This window comes from Amphibalanus amphitrite, unplaced genomic scaffold, assembly GCF_019059575.1.
Source record: "Amphibalanus amphitrite isolate SeventyFive unplaced genomic scaffold, NRLGWU_Aamphi_draft 002002F_arrow, whole genome shotgun sequence".
Lineage (NCBI taxonomy): Eukaryota > Metazoa > Arthropoda > Thecostraca > Balanomorpha > Balanidae > Amphibalanus > Amphibalanus amphitrite.
Genome location: NW_024883495.1, coordinates 14809 through 38142, shown reverse-complemented (window position 1 = coordinate 38142; position 23334 = coordinate 14809). Strand labels below are relative to the sequence as shown.

The window sequence follows — 23334 nt, the reverse complement described above, 5'->3', positions numbered from 1 at the left end:
TGCTCCGATGGCCAGATCAGATCTCCGATCAGGTCGCGCACATCTTACTTGGACTGCCTCGGGTGCTCGCCGGGCTCGTAAAACCGCTAATATGTCTGGTCGTGGACCAATCGGGTCGATAATGGGCATGTTCTCGCCAGCGGGAGTGATTTGCGGCACGCGGCGGCCGCCGGTCGCGCTGCCGGCTGTCCCAGCACAGTGAGGTAACGCTCCCAGGTGACCGCCCGCCGCTGTGACATTTCCATACGGAATTAATAAGCGCCTTGCACAACACTGGTTTGGTGGTCGCCGGTAATCAAGTTACCGTTAGGCGTGATTATTGACGTAATTACCTATAAGAAAAACGAAGGAAGCGAAATACCTCAAAATATGTCCTATTCATGCTGTTAAACGTTGTACGAGTATTATCTTATTGCACAATTCACATGTATGTTGCATCGCACAGCTATGAACATATAAGTTTGCATTCCTCACAAATTATAAAACTGTATATTCAAGACGAGCACGCCCACCACTGGCTTTTCCTTGGGCACCTAGTTATCACCCGTTTCGACAATCGGACTCGTACGCCCACTAACCATGGGCGCTCAATCACAATCACAATCCACAGACTGCCGCAGTGATTTCACATTCACTTGTTTCTATGGTCGCAGTTTCTACGATCTATTGTTTCGCAGCTACGAGCGTCTGGTCGCGGCCGTAACAAGCTCAGCGGTTCCTGGATGACGACACGGTCGCCTCGCCGTTCTCACAACCCGGGCTCGACATGTGCGCAAACGGTGAAGGCAGTTAGAGCCACGTCGTGTACGACATGGTTATTCTTTGTCCGGTGGAGATTCACACTATTCTCAACGGTCGCTTCAGCTCACACCGTTTTCAGAAGGGCACTTTACGATGTAATCATGTTCGTATCAACTTGAACGGTGTGTCGTCTCGTCTCGGCTAATCGACAGGAAGGATATCGGCGTCACGCTCTTGCTGTGCACTCACGCCTGTAATGGCAGAAGGCTTTTGTGAATCAAAACATTAAACCAGTGGTTGAGTTGCGGAAGTAAAAGACAGGGCTAGGGTTTGATTGTAAGTATTTTTGCCAGAATATCATGAGGCAATTACCAGCATGCATCCGTTAAAAAGGCCTAGCTTTAAGAATAATATATCATATAAGCATTCATTATTTCTATTTTATAGTTAGCTCTTTCATGATCCCATGTTAAGTCCAGTCAACGAGAAAAAAAGATTCACTTCACCCCGCTCATTCCTTTATGCCACGACTCTGGCTGTTTCGAACGGGTTGTGACTGTTCTGATATCGTTACCCCTTCCCACTCCACCGGTCACCAGCGTGCAGCTGCCGGGCGATTCTGACCAAGTTCTGACCGCTCTGACTGACAGTACATGGGTGGTAGTATCGACTCTGACTGACAGTCAGTGGGTGGTTCTCACCGCTCTAACAGACTGACACGACCGTCACTGACAGCCGCTGCCTACCAAACACGCCAGCCAGCCAGTGCCGACAGACAGACATCCCGTCACCTAACCAGCCGTGATAGCGCCGCCTCCCGCCGCAGGTAAACATGTAATTAAACAGGTGCGTGTGACGCATGAACGCGACGCGCGCCGATCCAGGAGTGCTAATTAACCTCTCCCGGAGGCCGACACTGGCGCAACGCACACGGGAGAGCGCCGGCCGGCACTTCCGCCGCGGGACGTAATGGACCCGGCGGCACCCTGTTAAACTGAAACGGCCCCTCGTTGGGGCCGGTGCCTCTGCGTGATGGATTGGCGGCCTGAATTGCTCAGGCGGCGTTTAATCACAGCGGTTGGGGTCAATAATGTCTGTTGTGGTCAGATATAGCCTATAGGGGGGGGGGGGGGGGGCGAGGACAGCCTTGAGGTACGGACCAGAAAACAAATACCTGATGCATGTTGCAATGATGCAAAATTATTTAACCGTTGTAAAAATGTGATAAGCATGTGGGTATTGACAGAATAACATCATTCATTCAATTATTCTCGGTTGTTTTTCAATTGTTTTCAGAGCTAGTCCTATCAATAACGGTATAAGAAAAACATACCCTTGTCTAGACGCATTATTTCAATTTTCCACAGCCTTACACCAAGCAGCGGTACGATAAACAGCATGCTAGTAATCGCTATTCGGAATGTTCGGTATTATTGACGCCACCTGTAGGCTTCAAATTTCAATGCACGCAGCGCGGGATGCATAAAGCGTCCGAGGTAAATACATCTATGCTGTTTTACAAATACATCTATGCTGTATACTCTAATGCTGCTCTCATTTGAAGTGCTGGTAACCTGTTCCTTGTTGTTCCATGTAATTCCCATCCGGTGTTAAAGGAAATAGTTCACTTTTTAACATGGGTTTTGAACTGGAATAGCAGTTCCGTAGCTTGGGCTGAGACGAGCATAAATCAGGAGCTTTTACAGCCCAACGATCACCCTAGGCAAAGATATTCTATTTCTCGTCCCGAAAAAGGTGTCTTGCGTTGAGGATGTGTGCCTTGCATATATTTCCATCCAGTATGAAAAGAGCATGGGGTCCCGAAAATTCTTCAGAAACTAGAGAAATTATCTACGAGAACTCTAGAGAAATTCTCGTACTGATCAATTAGGACATTCAGGGGAACATTATCAGATCGAGCAGATCGCCCAAATGCCGGTGGCTGCGATAATTTCTCTGTTTCTGAAGAATTTTCGGGAGCCATGCTCTTTTCATACTGGATCGCGTGTGCCTTACAGAAACTGAAAAGTTCTTCCTATATCAAAATATAGAAAAAAATCTTTTGTTATAAAAAGGTTTTATTTTCTTTGCTGATTATTTTGAACATAAAAAATAATAAATCATTGCAAAAAAAAAAATAATTTCGTGAAAGTGAACTATTTCCTTTAACCTTCCAGGCGGTGGGGGGGGGGGCAATTTTTTGCCCCCCCTTTAGTTTTTTCGATATATCTCGAGAACCGCTGCGCCGATCGTCACCAAACTTTCAGTACCCTCCCGGGAGCAGCTAGCGCACATGGTGACCAAAAATTTTTCCAATGGCTATGATAGGTTGGCCGCTAATGACGTCAGAGTGACGTCATTTTTGCCATTTTCGACCCAAAAAAAAGTTTCGCGGGAAGAGCTGTCAGGCCTACAGCTTTAGAGATACATAAAAATGTTTCAGACATAAAAGGTGTGGAATCAAAAGGGCTACAAAACTGCTATTTCGGTTTTTCGATTTTTTTGGATTTTGACCCCCAAAAATCAAAAAATAGATTTTTCGAATATAATAGCCGAAAAATCCAAACACTTTTTTGAATTTCGAAAAAACCGGAATATATGTGATAGTACCTACCGCCTTCTATCTACATACCAAATTTGAGATCGATACCTCTTTTTTTGGCCAAGTTATAGCGAAAAAACTGTTCAAAATTGATGACGTCAAATTTTCAAACTCAATTTTTAGCAATTCTAGACCTCGTAGCGCAAAACAAAGACCACCATTAGACTCCCCGTGACGAGCTGCATTGATTCGATACCCATTTTATGCAAAAATATCAACTTTGAAATTTGACCTTTTTTGACCTGACCTTGACCTGACCTCCACCAGAAAGTGACCTTAACCGTACCTGATGGTCTTATAACCAACACCATTGAGTTGGAAATGAAAAACTGGCCATAAAACATGCATCGCATAACCTTAGTAAAGTTGGGCTCATGTGGTGACCCTTGGTGACCTTTGGTGACCTGACCTGGTATGACCGGTGACCTCTAATAGCAACATATGTACTAGACAACTGACGCCTCATCGCTGATTTTCGACAAAATGCGTTTTACTCGGTGTTATAGCGCTTTCCCTAGAAGCCCCGTGAACGGTGAAACATTTTGTCTTTGACCTGACCTGTGACGTCATCGGTGACCCCGAGGTCAATGAAATTTGGTTTCCCTCGACAAATTTGACAGGGCTATCGAACGCCGTTTGAATTTTCCGGATCCGTTCAGTAGTTTCGGAGATACGGGGGGGGGCAAAAAAATGCCCCCCCCCCACCGCGCGGAAGGTGGCTGGTAGGCCCACCGCCTGCCGGGTTAATGACATATGCTTTGCGATCCTTGCATTGTGTTAGTGACGTGTTGTCTTTCACTTTCCGTCCAGTACCAGTGTCCAGTGACATTTGCTTTGCTGCAATTCCAGTTAGGCTTTATACCTACAGCGGGCGTGCTGTGATGAAGCACTCGAGTCTCAGTTTCCTTAGCCGACACGTGCCCTACGGCCTACGCAGTTCTCTACCTGTGTTAGTGACGTGTGCTTCATTGCAGTTCCCGGCTAGTGTTAGTGATGATTGCTCTATTGCAGTCACCGTAAGTTAGTGAGGTGTTTCCTGTTACAGTTCCCATCCAGAGTGACGATGTGGTTCCGTTATCGCTCTTGTCCAGTGTCAGTGACGTTTGCTACGTTCCAGTTCCCCGGTAGTGTTAGTTACCTGTGTTCTATTGCAGTTTCCATCCATGTGTTAGTGATCTGTGCTCTATTGCAGTTCCCATGAAGGGCCGCTGGTGATGTGTTTCATTGCAGTTCCCAGCCGGTGCTACTGACTTGTGTTCTGATGCAGTTACAGTTTAGGGTAGTGAGGCTGGGGGGATCCATGTGATCGCAAGGCACCTCGCAGTTGCGATCAAACGTAAGTTGAATCGGAACAGATATTGGAGGGATCCATCACATCGTAGGCTAAGTAGATACGCAAGTTGTATCGCAAATGGTGAAGATACGAACTAACTTTACGAATCTTCTCGGTCGATCGGAAGGCCGATCGTAGTGAAGCTTTACCTCTTTCTCAAGAGAAAAATATAAGAAATTTTCAAAATTTTCACAAAACCGAAATATATGTTAAACAAATATGGTTGATGAACACGTGTGCAAAATTTGAAGTCGATTTCTTCAAAAATGGCTGCGCTAGAGCGTTTTAAATTTACACGTTGAAAACGGTCACTTTCACGTCATTTTTGTAATCACTTTTTTCAATTTTGAAATTTAAAAAGTGTTTTGGGCAATTTTTCGCGTTAATTGCGAAAATCTCACCAAAACATGTATCGCACCATCAATGATCCGATACGCCATCAGAGGTCGCGCCGCGGACAGGTGGGCGCGGCGATACCTAGGCCGCGTGGGGGTTACACTGGTGTTCGGGAAGGGCTATGTCAACGCGAGGCAGGCCGCGGGGGAGCCGGTTGCGGCGCCGGTCCGTATTTGTCGGCGCCTAACAGTGCAGAGGTGCGTTTATGGCGGAGGGAGGGGAAGCGGTGTAGTGTCGGCAAGGCCGCACACGGGAGAGGGCACACGGGCCTCCCCCCATTCGAGTTGGGGCCCCTAATCTTTAGACCGCCGAAGACCATGTAAAATGAACTGAAATAATGATTGAAAAGACCGGGAGGGCCCATCTCGTTCCCCAGCAGGCCCATACGAGTCCATAAATGCCCAGTAGCGCAGCCAGGGGTATTGTGGTGAAATTTCAATGGCCCTCAAAAGACCTCAAAGGGCCCACAGATGGGGTCACCGGGTCCTCAGATGGTCTCGAAGGGCCCTCGGTTAGCGTCAAATGGCCCTCATCTGGTGTCAAAGGGCCCTCAGATGGCCAAATGAAGGGCCACAAGATGGCCTCAAAGGGCCCTCAGATGGGTTCAAAGGGCTCTCAGCCAACGTTAAACCTACCTCAGAAGACCTTAAAGGGCGTCAAAGGGCCCTAAACCTGCGTCAGAGGGCCCTGAGCTCGCGTCAAACGACCCTCCGAAGGCCTTGAAGAGTCCTTAGCTTGTGTCAGAGGGCCCCCAGCTGGTGTCAGTGAGCCCTCCTCAGCTGGCGCCAAAAGTCCATCTGAAGGCCTCAAACGGTCGTCAGCTGGAGTACAACGGTCCTCAGATGCCGTCACGCGGCCCTAAAAAGTCTCAATGAGCCCTTATAAGGTCTCAAAGGGCCCTCATTTGGCCTCAAAAGGCCCTCCGCTAGCGTCAACCGGACTTCAGAAGGCCTTAAAGGGCCCTTATCTGGTGTCAGAGGGCCCCCAGCTAGTGTCAGAGGGCCCTCAGTTGTCGCAAAATGGCCATCAGAAGGCCTCAAACGGTCCGTAACTGGAGTCCAACCGCAACGGTCCTCAGGTGGCGTCAAGCAGCCCTCAAAAAGCCTCAAAGGCCGCTTAGAAGGCAGCAAAGGGCCCTCATATGACCCCAAAGGGTCCTCTGCTGGCGTCAAACGGACCTCAGAAGGTCTCAAAGGGCGTCAAAGGGCCCTGAGCTCGTGTCAAATATAAAAGCGCCCTTAGCTGGTGTCAGGAGGCCCCCAGTTGGTGTCAGCGTGCCCTCAGCTGGTGTCAGAGAGCCCTCAGTTGGCATCTACATACTGGCCATCAGAAGGCACCAAACGGTCCTCAGATGGCGTCCAACGGTCCTCAGCTGACGTTAAGAGGCCCTCAAAAAAGCCTCAAAGACCCCTCGGCTGCTGAAGAGGCCCTTAGCCTCAAAGGAAACTCAAGAGACGTTAAACGGCCCTAAAAAGGCTTGAAAGGGCCCTCTGCTGGTGGCAAAGGGCTCGCATATGACGTCAATAACAGCTTTGTCAAAAATGGACCTGAGAGACCTTGCCGGTCCCTGGTTATAAGGGACTCCTGTCTCTTGCAGTAACCTGAGTGGCCCACGTTTACTGAGGGGCCCCTGGTTATTGAAGGAGTCCCTGGTTACTGGAAGGACCCCTGGTTATCAGAGGGGTCCCTGGTCACCTGGTGGGTCCCTGATCAATTGAAACCTCCCGATCATCCGAGCGCCCCCTGATTGCCTTGGTCTTGGCGTTGGCGTACAGTTTAAAGTCGTCGGCACACTGCGGCCTCCTCTTTCTCAACAAGTCCCTCTATTTCTTCTGCAGCGAGGGCGATTTCGTCAAAATACTCCTCCATCGCGAAGCCTCGTGCGCAGACGCAGTCTTCGGGGCGCTCGCTGCGCCAACTCTTGACGCCAACTGACGGGCTCCAAATGGAACAGATGGACTCCGAAACGAACATGGGAATGCCGACACATGATCCCTCCAAATTTACAGAGGAGGAGATGTCCCTGACAGCCTATTTGCAATAAGGGTCACTTTTACACTATAGACGTATGGGGAATTCGACCTTATCGACATGGTACTACGAGGTCAGCTGATCTGCTTGGCATTTAAATCGTAGTAAAACTGGCATTTAAACGCTGCGAAACAACTTACGTACAACGTAGCTCCGATTTGCCGCTCTTTCTTTTTCATCCCTCCGATTTTCTTCCGATCAAGAGAAGTTTCGTACCGAGAGAAGTTTCGCAGCCACGTCCGATATAACTTACGATAGCACGGATCCCCCCAGCCTGAGTATCATGTGCTCTGTCGCAGTTGCGGTCTGTTGTAAGTGACTTGTTTCTTGTTGCAGATGTCATCCAAAGTTTACGATGTGGTACCATTATCGCTCCTCAGATATATTAGTGACGTGTGTTCTGTTGCAGTTCCCCGCTAGTGTTAGTGACGTGTGTTCTGTTGCAGTTCCTCACCGCGTTAGTGCCGTGTGCGTGCTCTATTACAGTTCCCGTCCGGTATTTGACATGCATTCCGTTGCAGGCTATCGCTCCTAACGACTGATAGTGGCACGCAGTTTCTATGTGCCCAGAGGAGGTCGATGTTCCGGAGTATGTCCCTCTCGGCTGACCGGCCCGCCTCGACGTGGACCCATCGAGGCTGCGGGACCCCGACATAATGGCTGCTCCGGTGGTCACCAGGAGTCCCTTTGGCTCATGGTATGATCCCTGAGTGATAGCCGATAGCTGTTATTTAACCCTAGAACGCCTAGGGGGGGGGGGGTTGTATCAACCCCCCCCCCCCCTGAGGTTTTTTCGAAGTGCACGCTAAACGGCTTGTCGTAGCGGGCTGAAATTTTCAATACCCTCTGGGGCAACCTTTGCGCATCTTTTGCCGAAAAAAAATTGATCGGGTCATGTCAGGTCACGGAGTTATGACGTCATAAGAGGTACAGCCTCCGGCCGACAGTTACCAAACGTGTGCGCCGAATCCCTAGGTTTTCTGCCGGTGATACCCACATTGTTTGATGGATCATGATGAAACTTCCCATGCATGTTGGGGCAAGCATTGGCTATCGTGTGGTGCAAGAAAATTGACCGGGTCAGGTCAGGTCACGGAGCTATGACGTCACAAGAGGAACAGCGTCCGGTACTATTTTTGAAAAGCGCCCGAACCACTATTTTGCTAATTCTTGTCACCTCAATGGGAATATGCAGCAATATTAGCTTCTATAGGGAGCAAATGGACCTCCCAAATCCAAAAATACAATCAGATTTCAAAAATTTAAATTTTGATTTTTTGAATTTCTGCCGCCGACTGTGACCTTGCCGACTTCCGGCGCTCCCAACGCGCCATTCTTAGAGCTAGGGAAACGAAATACATACCAAACGATAGAGAATTGATCAAGGAACACGATAGTGAAGGTTTCAAGTCGATATCTCCCACCGTTTTGCCGCAATCGCCGCGGAAAGTTGAAAAAGTTTGATTTTTTCGGAAAATTTGACCTTTGACCGGTCATAAGTAGGTCAAATGTTGACCTAGGACCAAAAAATATACCACCAATCGCGAGATCTCGTTGAGAGCAATCCGTTGGTTTTTTCCGCTAAGCTCTACGACCTTCCGTTTCGAAACGCCAGGGGGGGGGGGTCGTAACAACCCCCCCCCCCCCCTGATCGTTCGTGTTATGAGAAATGGCCTGGTCGTGCGAGGGTTAAGTCCCGGAACAGAACCCGGTTTATATTACGTTCACGAATGCAATGTGACATTGGCGACAAACGTTCTGGCGTCTTTAGCGCAAGCGTCAGTCACAAGAAAGCTTCAACTTGACAGCGTAAAATGCGGAAATAATCCCTGTTGTTTTCCTACTACATAACAGTTCATTTGCAAGTGCCGTTCCAAGGAATTACCCGAACGGTCGAATAATATTTTATCGCTAGATATTTTAGATATTTCTCCTCAGTTGTTATTCTGCTCTCAAACAAATATGCATAACAGCGTGTTAGGCATAGTCCAGACCACTTCAATATCCATGAATTCTCAGAAAGCAAGCTTATGGAATTACACCTTTCACCTGGGATAACCAGATACGAACCCACGACTCATGCCGCCCAGCTGGGCATTTTCACACCACGGCCCGGAGGAAAATTCCCTTTAGATAGCCGAAAGATGTCACTGATAACCCAGTACCGCTTATTTTCGCTGAAGACGGGACTAGGGCGGTTAATGTTTATGTCGATTTATCATCTCACACACTTAACTCACCCAGTTTCCTACGGGTGGTTAGTAGTCGCTCTCACATCTTACATCCAGATGTACGTACAGCAGCCATTCATCGTCGAGATCGTACACGAGTCAGCTATCGATCATCTCGGAAAACATTCGAGGATATTTGGAGCCATCTCACGCACCGGACCAGCATCATTCATCAATACTAAGACCCAGGAGCCTTGCGGTGCTGAGAAATGAGGCCATAAAAAACGTTCAGGTTTATTTAGCGATGATCTGGAAACTCAAACTCACATTCAAATGAAAGGAATCTTTATTAGTTGTCCTCCGTACAGTCCAAACGAGAAATTTCGCCCGCTTTTTGGGTCGCTCAGATCTCCGACGTTCTGTACGAAAGGACACGGGGTCGAGAGATGCAGAAGCCGGCGCGGTCGGGCGTACCGGAGACCGTCCGACCGCGCCTCGGGGGAGACAGAGACAGAGACAGAGGGAAATAGCAGATACAGAACCCCGGAGACAGCACAGCAAGGTACTGAGAGGGCGCGCGCGGCGGGGTGCGGCGCCGTGCACCAGACCGGCTCGCTCTGCCGCGCCCCACTGGCCGCCCGTCCCTGCACACAGCGCGCCCGCCACGCAGCTCACCACTCGCACAGCTCAGTCACACAGTCAGTCGCTCGCTCTCTGGCGCTCAGGCACGCTCTCTACCTCAGAGTCCGTTTGTCGAGGTCGGTGGTCAGGCGCCGGCGGCGCGGCGACGCCCCGGTGGGGGCCGGCCGGGCGCCGCACATGGCACCAGGCAGTAACAATTTCCTCCGCCCCGTCTCGGCGGCAGCGCGACGCGCAGTACAAAAACAACAACAGCGTGTCTAGGGGGTGGGGGGCGGCCGCGCCGCGGGCTGCCGCGCTGGCCGTCCGCCCGCATCTGACACGCTCAGAGTCCCTCCTCCCGCCGGGCCGGCCTCGCCGGCCTATCACAGGGCGGTCGGCCGAGCGCGCGCGCGTCGTCGTAGCGTTGATCGTCGTCGCGTCCAGGCGTCTCGTCCGCTACACGCACGCCGCATACCTCTCTCTCGCTCGCTCGCTCTCTCGCTCTCACGCGCGCCCACCGACGCGCCACCCGAGGGTCCGATGGGGGTCGAGTCGCGGCCATCTGTGGGTCAGGCACACACCGGTCACGTCACACCACTCATACCGGCCGCTCACACAGACAGGCACACGGCGCAACAGGGCCACGCGAGGGGGCGCTGTGACTCAGTGTGTACAATTGGATAATACAGTGAGCTCGAACTTAGCCGCCATACTCTGTACATGGCTGAACTCGCTCGGAAAATGATAAAAACTTTCTAAGACTACGGAGCAAAATTATCAGTTTTTTAATTCACATTAGCATCAGGTGATCGGTAAAAAACGTGATCCAAAATATGAAGAACCTGAGTCAACGTAACGCCATCCAGCACGGCCCTGCTGTGCACTCCCACACATCCTGAGGTGTTTGAACGCTTCTATACACATTCAGTCATCTCAGCATACATACATGTGTAGCCCAGATATCAAACGTTCTTTAATCCAAACACTCGTATGCGTTCGACCATAGATAACAGTAGACCCAAAAATGTCATCCAAATAAAAGAGGAGGATACACAACATATAAATCACGTCAGGTAAGATATGGGGCTCGCGCTAGTGTTTCGGTCAAAAGTTTATGGGTCCCTTACTGCTTGCTGCTATACTTTGTGATATATCTACTTTTCGGTCTACTGTTACCTATGAACCTACAGAGCCATACGGAGACATGCCATCATCCTTATATCCTTACACACCATCCATCCAGGAAATTGCCCGTCGACATAATAAGCTAAGTGTTGAAACGTACAAATCTAAAGGAAATTGCATTTATAGCGAAAGGTCCCTTTTCACCATGCTGCAAGCTCGGTTGACCAAGACGGATCGAGCCGCAGCTAAAAAATTAAGTACGGAAAGCACGCGTAGTTCCCTGTGCATTTGTACAGCGTAGTTATACAGGCAGAGCGGCAACAAGCAGCCAACCACCAGAAGGATCCAGACTGAAGGATTCATTGTACATCCCAACGCTGAAGGATCTTAGAAAACCGGAAAAGAGGAAGAAGGAAAAAGGAAACTTTCTCGGATATTTCGATCGGAAGCCATTGTGGTGGTTCGGTATCTAAGAAAAAGTATGCTTCGTAGATAATACTTGACTGGAGATCAGTCTTTTTGCGACCATACATATAATCGACGATTGATGCTGTCCAAATAGTTCGCATGGGAGCTAAGCAAACATACGTATATCGGGAATACGGGACACTCTTCACACCCAGTCTGCGTCGCCCTTTTAACAGCTCTAAATGACATTAGGTTCGAAAACCGCTGAGTCGCCACCTTTCCACCGACCAGCCCGTAGCTCTGTACCTACACAACGTCACTCCATCCAGACGCCTCCTTCCCCACTCTACCCTCGGGGTCGGCAGTAACCCCTCTTTCCCTCTCCCCTCTCTCCCCATGTCACTTACCAGCTGCTGGCGGCGCTCTTCATCTTGCGCAGCTCCTTGGTGGCCCAGGTGGCCAGCGTTTTGGTGCGAGCCGTCTTGGAGCGCCGGCCGAGCGTCAGCAGCTCGTTAATGGCCTCGTTATCAACCAGTGGCAGGATGGCGCTCCCGAACGCCGACAATAGGTCACTGCGGGGAAGAGAGAGAGGTCAGACAACAGATCATTGATGGGAGAGGGGAGAGATCAGACAATATGCCGCTGCCCGCGAGCTGATACTAAGTCGGAAATGTTACGGTAGGTTACAGATAAAATGTCAGATGTTGGACACGCTGTACCGGTGGAAACGTGAGCGGTGAGAGGCAACACAACTACACAGTGCACAGGCCGAAACATAAAAGGTAACAGGGAATCGAGCTCGTAAACATTGAGTCCCTATCATGACCCCCTCCCTCAGCGTCCCAAAATTATATTTCGGCTTGGGTGTGAGAGGGGAATATTCGTCACTAGAACGAGGGCTGAGAGTGGAAAAATGCCAGTCAGGAAGGCACAAAAAAGAGCGGAAAACAGGGATCAACAATGCATTTGTGAATGTTGAAGGATGTGGGAGCTGCTTTATAAGATAATTGAATCGAAAATGGAGGGAGGTAAAAGGTACCCGCAGATGCTCTTTATTGGTAAAATAGGGAGTGAAAAATTGCTCTGGAAAGTTGGAGGTGAGAGTGGAAAATTATTTTGATTTCGATGTCATTTCCCACCCAAACTGGTAAATTTTGGGACACTGCCCTCCCTCCCCGACCGTCCCTCTCCCCACTTACCCGAGGAGGCCGGCGGCGGCTCCCAGACTGCTCTCTGATCGCTCCTGGTCGCTGGCCACCACGCAGATGAACTGGATGATATAGGCCACGTGCGGCTGGAGCAGAAGCACGTCCGGACTGGCCACCTGACCGTCGCCCTTCAGGCCCTGGATGATGCCCGAGTAGGCGTCCAGACACGTCTCCCGCAGCTCGTTCAGGTAGTCGACCATCTCGTAGTCCGACTGAAAGTGAAGGGAGTCTTAAATAAACCGACATGATAACGAATCACAAAACTCGATACCAGATATACCAGATACCAGAACACTTGAAAGAACGTTACGAATAGAGTAGTGACACTCACCCGGTCCACCTGAGCCTGAGAGGCCTGCATCAGCGTCTGCAGTGACACGTCCAGGTACTTTTTGAACTCGCCGCCAATGGCCAGCGCAATGTCGCCGAACACGGTCAGAATGTGCGGCTTCACCGACCGGTGAACCGACTGGTTCTGAGGGACAAAGGAAGAACACGGTCAGAATGTGCGGCTTCACCGACCGGTGAACCGACTGGTTCTGAAGGGAAGAGGGACACGGTCGTCGGTCAGGGTACGATGGTGGTGATGGAGACGTGCCATGGAGACTAGAGAGCTTGGATGTTGACTACTCACATCAGTTTAATCGTTGACGGGCACAATGCGTATCAAATAGCTTGAACCTTGAAGAGCATCGACTTTGGACGAAAAGTGAAAGACAGTGCCCAAAACATTTCAACTAGTTCATCTAAAAACAAACACATTCTTGAAATACAAATAAAATTACCCCAAGCTACCGAATGTCTTACATCCCATACTGCCGTCTTATAGCATGTGTGTGTCACCATTCATATTCTGTTCGATATCTGATCTGTATCTGACCGCCGTACTCACCCCTAAGTTCTCCAGCAGGATGTTCATGATGTCGTCGCAGTGTGGCAGCACTCGCGCGCCCACCGCTCGGCAGATGTCGCCCACCAGGCCCACAGCCACCGAGCACACCTGGTACTCGGTGTGGTTACGGAGTCCGATCAGCAGGTACGGCTTGAATGCGTCCAGGTACTTGATGAACTGCTCACCGAGCACCTCGGCCAGCACGGAGACGGCGTTCAGTGCGTCCTCCTGCACACTGCCCACGCGCGCTGAGGGTCGAGAGGGTAATAAGGTTGGTTAGAAATAAAAGGGTGCACCGCAGTGACACTGCTGAGAGGGACACGACAATGATTAGAAAGAGACGAAATATGCATGACAGATAACGGACAGCAATTATTAGGGACGGGGGCATTGGAAGCAGGTCACGCGATGTAGGAGCCGATGCCATCCGAGGTTACGGAACCACCCATGAGCCAATCGAATCATTGGCTATTCCAATTCCCCCCTTTCATACCCAACGATAACACTACGGTCTGCGTTTTCAGGCACGGCAGCCGAAAGGCCACTCACGGTTGGCGAACATCTGCAGGAGAGCCGTCATGATCTGGTCCGAGATGCGCGGCGCGTCCTCCGCAGTCACCTTCCTAAGGACACTGCTCAGGGTGGCGCACAGCAGCGACTGCAGGTCGTTGTACTGGGCCCGGTCACTGCCGGGGGGACAATAGAGGTCAGCTAGGACAGAGCAGCGACTGGAGGTCGATGTACTGCGCCCGGTCACTGCCGGGGGACATGGGCAAGTCAAATAGGGGGGAATGCTTGTTTGTTTATGGGGACTTTGGGGCGCGTCGACTGCAAAGGTGGTTTTTTTTTTGCGCCCATAGATAGGGGAATACCTCGCATGGTCGATGTTTAATAACACAGCATTACGGAGCTGTTGCCTTAGGTTTGAGTTATAGATGTAGTTCGAGAGACGTACCTGTTGTTCTGAATGTGGTTTTCCATCTGGAGGACGTGCTGAAGCCGCTCCAGGATCACCACCACCGTCTTCTGCACGGTAGCGTAGCAATCCTTGGGCGAGTTCTTCATCATCTCCATCAGAGCCTCGTACGCCGAGCTGCGCAGGTTGCTCTGCAGGCGAACACAAGAGGGCGGTCAGAGCAACTCATCGACTTCCACAACAATTCCCCATTCATCGCTCCTTGCAGTCACAGCAGACACTCGCCCTTTCAGACACCCTCTCAGCAGTCTCTGTTCACTCACCCTACAGCAAACACCATCAAATACCAGCTGAGTGGCATACAGAAGGAAAAATACAACCCTGCTCAGCTCTCAGACGCTCACGGCTCACCTGGTTACCGTCGGCGCGGCCAGTCGTCTCGAGCAGACGCTCCACCAGCGCCTCGAAGTACTTGGAGAGCAGGTAGGTCTCCGGGTCGGTGGACTCGTCTTCTCCCTGGCTCTGCGCCGACTCGTAGGCCCGCTCCGAGAGTGCCGAGATGGCCCAGCACACGTTGGTGGCCACCCGCGGCTCGGCCTGCAGGCCGGCCACCAGCGTCTCCAGCAGCGGCGGCAGGTGCGCCTCGTTCAGAGTGGCGTCCGGTATCAGCTCACAGACGCGGCCGATCGTCCACGCCGCCGTGTCCTGGCGGAGACGATAGAGAACGGGAGGGAGGGTCATGGCAAGCCAAGGTAGATAAATGAACGGTGCGCCGGTGGTGGTAGCTCAAAATGTTCCTATCAAAATTCAGTGTGTGACACATGCTATTTGGAAGTAATGGGCTGTTTTCTCAAGACTAAAACACTTCGCTTATATTTTTGTATTCAAGCGTATAATCAGCAGTTCAGTAGTCACAAAAGCTGCTGCAGTCGCCTTTCATCAAGATATGCTAAAATAAAGACGAGAGAAGCAAACGCCGAGAACCCAGCTGCATTCCAATATCTGCGCAAGCTTACCTTGACGGCCACGACAGGGTCCTTCATGAGCTGCATCAGGATGGGCAGCACCTGTTCCACCAGCGGCTTCAGCTTGGTGCTGTCCGGACCCTCCAGTATCGAGCCTGCCGGACATAGGTCGCACGAGTACGTTATTGGTGTGGTTTACACTTTACCGAGACCGGTAACCAACAGAAGTCAACCGGCCGAGTAGCAAATAGAAAAAGGAAAAATAATACTGCAACATTGTGTAAGAGCAGCACACTCACATAACCGAAAACAAGAAAGAATGCGTCCGATACAGCAAGTTCATTCATCCTAGGCCGGGCCATCAATCCAGTCATAGTTGCAGTTTGCGATCAAACAAGAATAATAATGACGATAGCTACGTGAACGAATCAATTTTCTTTTCTAGTCATCCTTCCCGACGGCTACCCTTTCCTGTTTTCTGCCCGTCCCCGGTACGCACCGAAGGCCATGAGCGCCGCGTCGCGGAACTTCCAGTCGGCCGATTTGATGTGCTGCGTCACAAACGGGAGGACGTGCGGCACGATGTCGTCCTCGACACAGGAGGCCAGCAGCATGAGCGACACGCCGGCCGCCTTGGACGGATTCCAGTCCTCCTCGTCATCGCCGTCCTCCTGAGGAACACACCCGCCAGTCAGTGAGGACACGATCGGGAGGATAAGGGTGATACTACAGGGGGACAATGCTAAAACAGCTGTTTGCAAAATCAGAAGGTATATGGGCGTGAGCAGCAGTCGATTAATGAGCATGGGCGCACTGAGTACTGAGTGCAATGAGCTAAAAGAGCCGTCATCACTATGTCAACTAGGTAGGTACTAAGAAATTACAAGTCAACAATCCTCAAGACCACTTTAGTTACATCTGCAAGCACATTGTTTCATTGAATGTACTATTCTCTGAGCAATAGCCACTTGTCAAAGGTATCAGCTAGATGACGCATTGAACAAACCAAGTATAGCATTACTGTTCTTGCCGTGTATCGGGCCTTATCGATTCTTCAAGTGCATGATGTGACAATAGCGTCACAGAAATAAATAAAAGCGCGAGTTATCCATTTCACATGATAGGCAATCGCACAGGAAAATAGTCCCTACTCGAGTCACAACGCATCGACCTATACCCCATGCCTCTCACTCAGCCGGTGAACCGCCCTGTGCCGGCCCTGGCGAGGCCGGCGACCGAACAGAGCACAAGGGCCCGCCACGGCTTCGCAGATCCCTGCCCTTTGCCTTTCAAACACTCGCTAAATACTACTGATTCCAGCCACCCGGCCAGCGACAGCAACTTTCCACCTACTGATAGATGGATACCTACCGTACCAGCTATGAATTCCCCCTTTTGATTTCCACCCTATCAACGACTCCCGTCCATGATGCCGGCGCACCTGTTTGGTGAGCCGCTCCATCAGCACCGGGGTCAGGTACTGGAGCGCGCCCTTGGCGTAGAAGCGGCTCGTCTGTTCGGGCGGCCGTCCCAGGTCGGCGGCCTCCTGTGCCTCGATCTCCAGGTCGACCTCCTCGTCACAGACGGATGACCAGAACTCGATACCTTGCAGCGCTACCTCGTCCACGTCCGACTTCATCGCCTCCAGGGTGATCTGCCGAGAGACGGAACGGGGGAAGTCAGACTGAGGGTTCGGAGAGTTACAGACGAAATGGTGGAGTTAATTTGAGCTGATCGGACAAACAAGGCTGGAGGGGAGTTAGTTAGTGTGAGCTGACCGAAGAACCAAAACGGGGGTTATCAGTGTGAGCTAATCGGAGAGGCAGCAAAACGGGAGGAAACGGGTCAGCGATGACGAGTCAAAGCGCCGAGACTCGACGCCGGAGTGAGCCCTCGACTTATGATGATGATCATTAATTGCAATATTAATTAGTAATATAGTATTAGTTAATTGCAATATTAGTTATTATTTGCAACGATAAAATAATAACAAACAATGCAGTAACGTGACCAAACCACTGCTGATAACCTAAGTTTACGTTTCCTGCGATAAAATGTTTGTATGCTAGGAATCCCGGAGCCCGTTCGGCGTTCCTTAATGAAAATTAATACATACTTTACGGTGCGTTCACTGGAGATTAACCGTGCGTTAATTCGAAGGTAGCCGTGCACCAATTTAAATTGGTGCACGCGCGTGCAGTGATGACTTTCTCGACTGGTTTTTCGGAAGGGTCATTGACTTTATTCTAAGATTTCCCATAAAGGGCCCTTTTTAGTGGCATGGACTAGGTTTAATTTTCATTTAAATTCGCACCGTTAAGCATGTATTAATTAGTTTAACACATGGTTTCCGTGCATAAATGGTTTTAACGCACTCGTGGATGGAATGGAGCACTTGTGCGTTAATGCACTCGTTTCACTCGTGCATTAACACACTCGTGCTCCAATCCATGCACGTCGTGCGTTAAAACCATTTACACACGGGAAACCATGTGTTAATATATATTAAAAGCTATCGGACTATCGGTATTGATAAACGCCTTAGCACTAGCCCATTATCAGTGATATTAAACGCCCGAATCCCACAATCAACAATGCAGTTTGATAAGCACTTAACTCGGGCCAGTATCCACCACCCTTTCCCAAAGCATACACACCCAGCATCCAACACTCATACTTTGACTCACCCAATCTCCCCGCGTGTGGTGTTGTGCCGAGTCAGTCCACATCTTATCCTCTCAGCCCGCTCCCCTGCCCCCCCCCCCCACCGGTAGTGACACTCACCGCAAACAGCGCCGGGCCCATGTAGGTCTCCATGTACTGATAGTAGTTGGTCATGATTTTGACTAGGCACTGGAGCGCGGCCACTCGGATCTGCGTATCGGAGGACTGAGTGGCCTCGCACGTCACCTCCATAATGTAGTGACGTTCCGCCTGGGGGCACACGTCAGCTACGTCAGCGCGAGACATAGCGAGTCGTCCTAAAATAGGCTCAATAGAGTGAACGAACAGACAGATAGTTGAAGTGAAAATAAAACAAAGGTCATATTTTTCATAATTGAACAGCTGAACACTTTGTAGCCCAATGAAAATGATACAAAACCTTCTTCTGTAGTTCATCTTAACAACAATTATAGCACACGTCACCACGATTGAATTTTCTCACGTACATCTTTCTCGAAGTTGGACTTTGTGAACTCGAGCGAGTTGAGCAGCGCGTTGGTGGCCGCCAGTCGGACGTGGCTGCTGGGCTCGTCGCGCTTCATGCCGTGGATAATGGCCGTCAGGATCTCGTTACTGCGAGAGGCCAGCACCTCGGCGTCGATATCCTGAGGACAGCGACAGTGGCATCGTGGTAAACGACGGTAGCGACAGCAATACAACGTTTCCGAGTGTAGATGCTTCCGTTACACTACCCCGGTACACACATTATGATACACTCCTGGAAACCCCCCATGTCCGCTCACAAGCCGCTCATAAACCTCCACTAGCAGCTCATAAACTCCCACCAGCAGCTCATCAACCCCCACCAGCCGCTCATAACCCTGCCAGCCGCTCATAACCTCCACCAGCCGCCCATAGCCCACCTGGCAGATGTATCCGATGGCCTCCAGCGACGCCTCCTTGATGATCTCGGTGGAGCCGGGCCCAATGACGTTGTTGACCAGCACCGACACCAGGTCGGTCCACTGGTTCTGCGGCAGCTCCACGATGGCGATGTAGGCCACGCACTGGGCCGCTGAGCTCGGACGGTTGTTCTCCGTGCCCAGCGCCGCCAGAATCTGAACAGGGGTGGATGAGTGAGAAGATTTATTTAAAAACAAAACATGGAATAGTTAATACTTAATGCAGCAGCAGAGGCACAATGAATATGGGCATGATTGCAAGCAGCGTGTGCAACGTGTAGATAAGGTTGCATGCGCTGCCACAACGTTATCTACATGATGCGTCAGGACAATGTTGTACGTACAACTTCAACTTACTCACTGGGTGGGGGTGGGGATTGGGGTGGGTGGGGGCACTGTTTTATCTCTGTGTCATTTAGCATTTCTTTACATCTTTTTTGTGTAACTGCTGTGTTTTTATGTTCTTACTGTAAACTTGACACTTGAGCCGAAAAGCCGTGAACATGCGGAGGTCATACGAAATAAATGATGATGATGATGAACGTAAACGCCCCACAAACACCTTTCCAAAAGGCACGAGAACGTGAGGGAAAAACAATCGGCCACTCTTTTTTCCGCAGTGTCTCCCCGACCCGCGCCCGTCGTTTGTTTTCCCCCGCCTCCACCCGACGCGGTCCACCGAGCGCCGCTCACGTTTCGTTTGACGTGCTCCTTGACGTCGGGAGGGAAGTCGAGCCAGCGCTGCTGGTGCATGGCGCGCACGGTGGTGTCCTTGGAGGTGAGCGTGTTCTTGAGCTGCAGGCCGGCCGCCATCCGAGCCACCGGGCTGTTGGCGCCATGGTACAGGATGTCCGAGAGCGCCTTCACGTACTCGGGCTGTGGACAGAGCGCGGGCCGTGGCCCGGTGTCAGAGACATGGAGACATTACAGGAGCCAGAGACATGGAGATATTACAGGAGCAAACGATAAAATGAGAAATCATGTATAACAAATAACAGAAAACTGTCAATCACTGATTATGTGCAAATACACTGAGCATTAAAGCACTGTGTATTTGCTCCAGAAGAAGCAAATACTCCAGAAGTTCTGTGATTGCTTTATGCCAAATAAAAAAAAATGCTTCCTTAATGCACACTCAATAGCAAAGTGTGCTTCACCACAAAGGCGACCATGGACCAGTCATCAAATTGCCACCATTTACACATGGCCATTACTTACAAAGTTTTGTGATGCTGCTTGCTCCAAGAACTGCTGAGCTTGTTCCAGTTCTGCCTTATCTGAAAAAGAATGCCTAATTGTGTAAGGTGCTATAAAAATGACTATTCTAATTCTTATGGCTCTACTTTAAGCTAAGGCAATGTAAGGTAATTGACCATCTAATCACATCTGTCAAAATGTACATTTTCATCATTTCAGGTCAGCAATATAACACTTCTGAAATTAGGAGAACAGTATAGGAATAGTTGTAAGCTGAAATAATTAGAAAACATCCTAAATTGCAGTAATCTAGGAGCAGTGGATCAGTTGACAGTCATCCTGAATAATGAGCCATGGGCAAAACCAGCTTATAGTGAGATTGTCAATATCCTACAATTTGCAATGTTACAACCTTTGGAATCAAGAAGTGCAATTTCAGAGAGGGGTATCTAGAATGGAAGCACACCAATGGCAGGTTTCAAATCACAAAAATGCCCCAGGCTAGGAAGAAGGATGCAAAATAAGTTTTGCCAACTTAGTTTTACTGCAGCAAATATATTTCACAAATTATTTGGACTATCTAAAATGTATCTTTATTACTAATGCATAACTGTGAAGAACAAAAAAGCTTCATTCATTAGAAGACTTTGAATTAAGACAGCAAGGGAATGATATATGCATTTTTTAGCAAAATTAAAAATGATTTTATTTTTAAACTTCTTAATTTAAGAGTAGGTTGTCTTTCCAGAAACATAAACCAACCTCACACGTGAATTTTCAAGCAGTACTTCGTGGCAACAAATGTTGTCAAATAAATAGGTAGGTAACAAACCAAATTTCTTCAATAAAAATTAGCTTAAGTAATATTCAATGATTTAATCCTGTGCACCATCCCCATCTGACATTGATGCATCTGCAAAATCATTTCCTTTCCACCAGAGTAAACTTGTAGTGTGTGACAAATTGTTAAATTCAGCAATCGTTGAAATGTTAACAGGAAAAAGCAGTTCATCCAGGACACCATAGGCATAAATATTCAGAGATTATGCAAAGTTAAAAAACAACAGGTAAAAATACAACAAGTATGAAGTAAGGACCTATGTCAGGCCCAGCAACAATAGTCGCGTATACATAACATTTTTTACGATGCTCTAGCTCGTTTATTTGGCAATAATTTTGATGCAGTGGTTTTCAAATATTTAGAGGGGATCATTTTGTAAATTGTTAAGCACCATTGGCATCTTTTGCAACATCAAGGACGGAGATATAAGCTTGCAACAAACCCTATGTAAAAGCGTCTAATCTGAATCACGTTATCAAGAGGAGACTGATGATATTGACATCAACACAATTAGGTATGTTATCACATCAAACATAAAATAGCATGATAAGAATTCAGTCAAACATGAAATGGAAGAAAACTTTTACTTACCAGGCGAAACTGTCTTCTCTAGGATTTGAATAAGCTGTCCAGCTGATTCGGATATCATCTTTTCAATATTAATATAAGCCTAAAACACAATAATGACCTAACTACACGACTAGGGGTTGCTGGTGGGCGAAATATCGAAGTGGAATGTCTCCGTTCCAATCTCACGTAGCTGATGCTTGGTACTTATGGTAAATTATACAACATATATTGGATTACGGGAACACCCGCGCGGCACACGCTTCACCAACGGACAACGCAAAGACGGCACGCATGCCGTTTGTTGCCATTGGTACAGCTGTCAATTTAGCAGCAGATTGATTATCCAACTACAGTTTGATATTCAGGGTGCGCCGATTTCGCCCAAACTTGCCCCAGGGACCAAGTCTGACACGCTGAGCACGAATCTGATGTCAGAAATCCGCTATTCTCAACCGATCACCCAAATTTACCGTTTTTGAGTTCGTCCATCTACAGATTGACAAACTCCAGGGGCCATCGATTTTGCCCAAAACTAGTCTAGGGGACCAAGTCTGACACGCTGAGCACGAATCTGGTGTCAGAAATCCGCTATCCTCAACCGATCACCCAAATTTACCGTTTTTGAGTTCGTCCATCTACAGATTGACAAACTCCAGGGGCCATCGATTTCGCCCAAAAATGGGTCTAGGGGACCAAGTGTGACACGCTGAGCACGAATCTGGTGTCAGAAATCCGCTATTCTCAACCGATCACCCAAATTTACCGTTTTTGAGTTCGTCCATCTACAGATTGACAAACTCCATGGACCATTGATTTTGCCCAAAATCGAGTCTAGGGGACCAAGTCTGACACGCTGAGCACGAATCTGGTGTCAGAAATCCGCTTTTCTCAACCGATCACCCAAATTTACCGTTTTGAGTTCGTCCATCTACAGATTGACAAACTCCAGGGGCCATCGATTTCGCCCAAAAATGGGTCTAGGGGACCAAGCGTGACACGCTGAGCACGAATCTGGTGTCAGAAATCCGCTATTCTTAACCGATCACCCAAATTTACCGTTTTTGAGTTCGTCCATCTACAGATTGACAAACTCCAGGGGCCATCGATTTGGCCCAGAAATGGGTCTAGGGGATCAAATCTGACACGCTGAGCACGAATCTGGTGTCAGAAATCCACTTTTCTCAACCGATCACCCAAATTTACCGTTTTTGAGTTCGTCCATCTACAGATTGACAAACTCCAGGGGCCATCGATTTTGCCCAAAAACGAGTCTAGGGGACCAAGTGTGACACGCTGAGCACGAATCTGGTGTCAGAAATCCGCTATTCTCAACTGATCACCCAAATTTACCGTTTTTGAGTTCGTCCAACTACAGATTGACAAACTCCAGGGCCATCGATTTGGCCCAAAAATAGGTCTAGGGGATCAAATCTGACACGCTGAGCACGAATCTAGTGTCAGAAATCCGCTTTTCTCAACCGATCACCCAAATTTACCGTTTTTGAGTGCCAGCTGGAGTTACTCAATCTGTGGATGGACGAACTCAAAAACGGTAAATTTGGGTGATCGGTTGAGAATAGCGGATTTCTGACACCAGATTCGTGCTCAGCGTGTCACACTTGGTCCCCTAGACCCATTTTTGGGCGAAATCGATGGCCCCTGGAGTTTGTCAATCTGTAGATGGACGAACT

General features: G+C 49.3%; 1 protein-coding gene across 2 annotated transcripts; it reads right to left on the bottom strand.

The window, feature by feature from the left end:
• Nucleotides 1-472: 472 nt before the first annotated feature.
• LOC122376064 (importin subunit beta-1-like) lies at nucleotides 473-21964 on the bottom strand. 2 transcript variants are annotated; one of them, XM_043355736.1, is made up of 17 exons: nucleotides 21665-21959; nucleotides 20254-20312; nucleotides 19729-19911; nucleotides 18997-19191; nucleotides 18580-18738; nucleotides 18194-18343; nucleotides 16851-17063; nucleotides 15909-16080; nucleotides 15461-15564; nucleotides 14856-15149; nucleotides 14484-14635; nucleotides 14078-14214; nucleotides 13529-13776; nucleotides 12968-13111; nucleotides 12628-12848; nucleotides 11836-12000; nucleotides 473-992 (listed from the first exon to the last, which is right to left on the bottom strand). In XM_043355736.1, the coding sequence occupies exons 1-17, from the start codon at nucleotides 21720-21722 to the stop codon at nucleotides 968-970; spliced, it is 2679 nt and encodes an 892-aa protein (XP_043211671.1). In that variant the 5' UTR covers nucleotides 21723-21959; the 3' UTR covers nucleotides 473-967. The 2 variants fall into 2 exon arrangements, with proteins under 2 accessions (XP_043211671.1, XP_043211672.1); XM_043355737.1 differs by lacking the exon at nucleotides 473-992 and adding an exon at nucleotides 9603-10457 and having other exon boundaries at nucleotides 21665-21964.
• Between the last annotated feature and the right edge of the window lie 1370 nt (nucleotides 21965-23334).

Bases quoted from the DNA above. Each gene is read 5' to 3' on its own strand.
- LOC122376064 (XM_043355736.1), bottom strand. From the start codon at position 21,722: ATGATATCCGAATCAGCTGGACAGCTTATTCAAATCCTAGAGAAGACA. The intron at 15,565-15,908 runs GTGCGTACCGGG...TATGTCCGGCAG, and splicing joins CGCGGCGCTCATGGCCTTCG to GCTCGATACTGGAGGGTCCG. The intron at 13,112-13,528 runs GTGAGTACGGCG...TTTGTCCCTCAG, and splicing joins TCCTGCTGGAGAACTTAGGG to AACCAGTCGGTTCACCGGTC.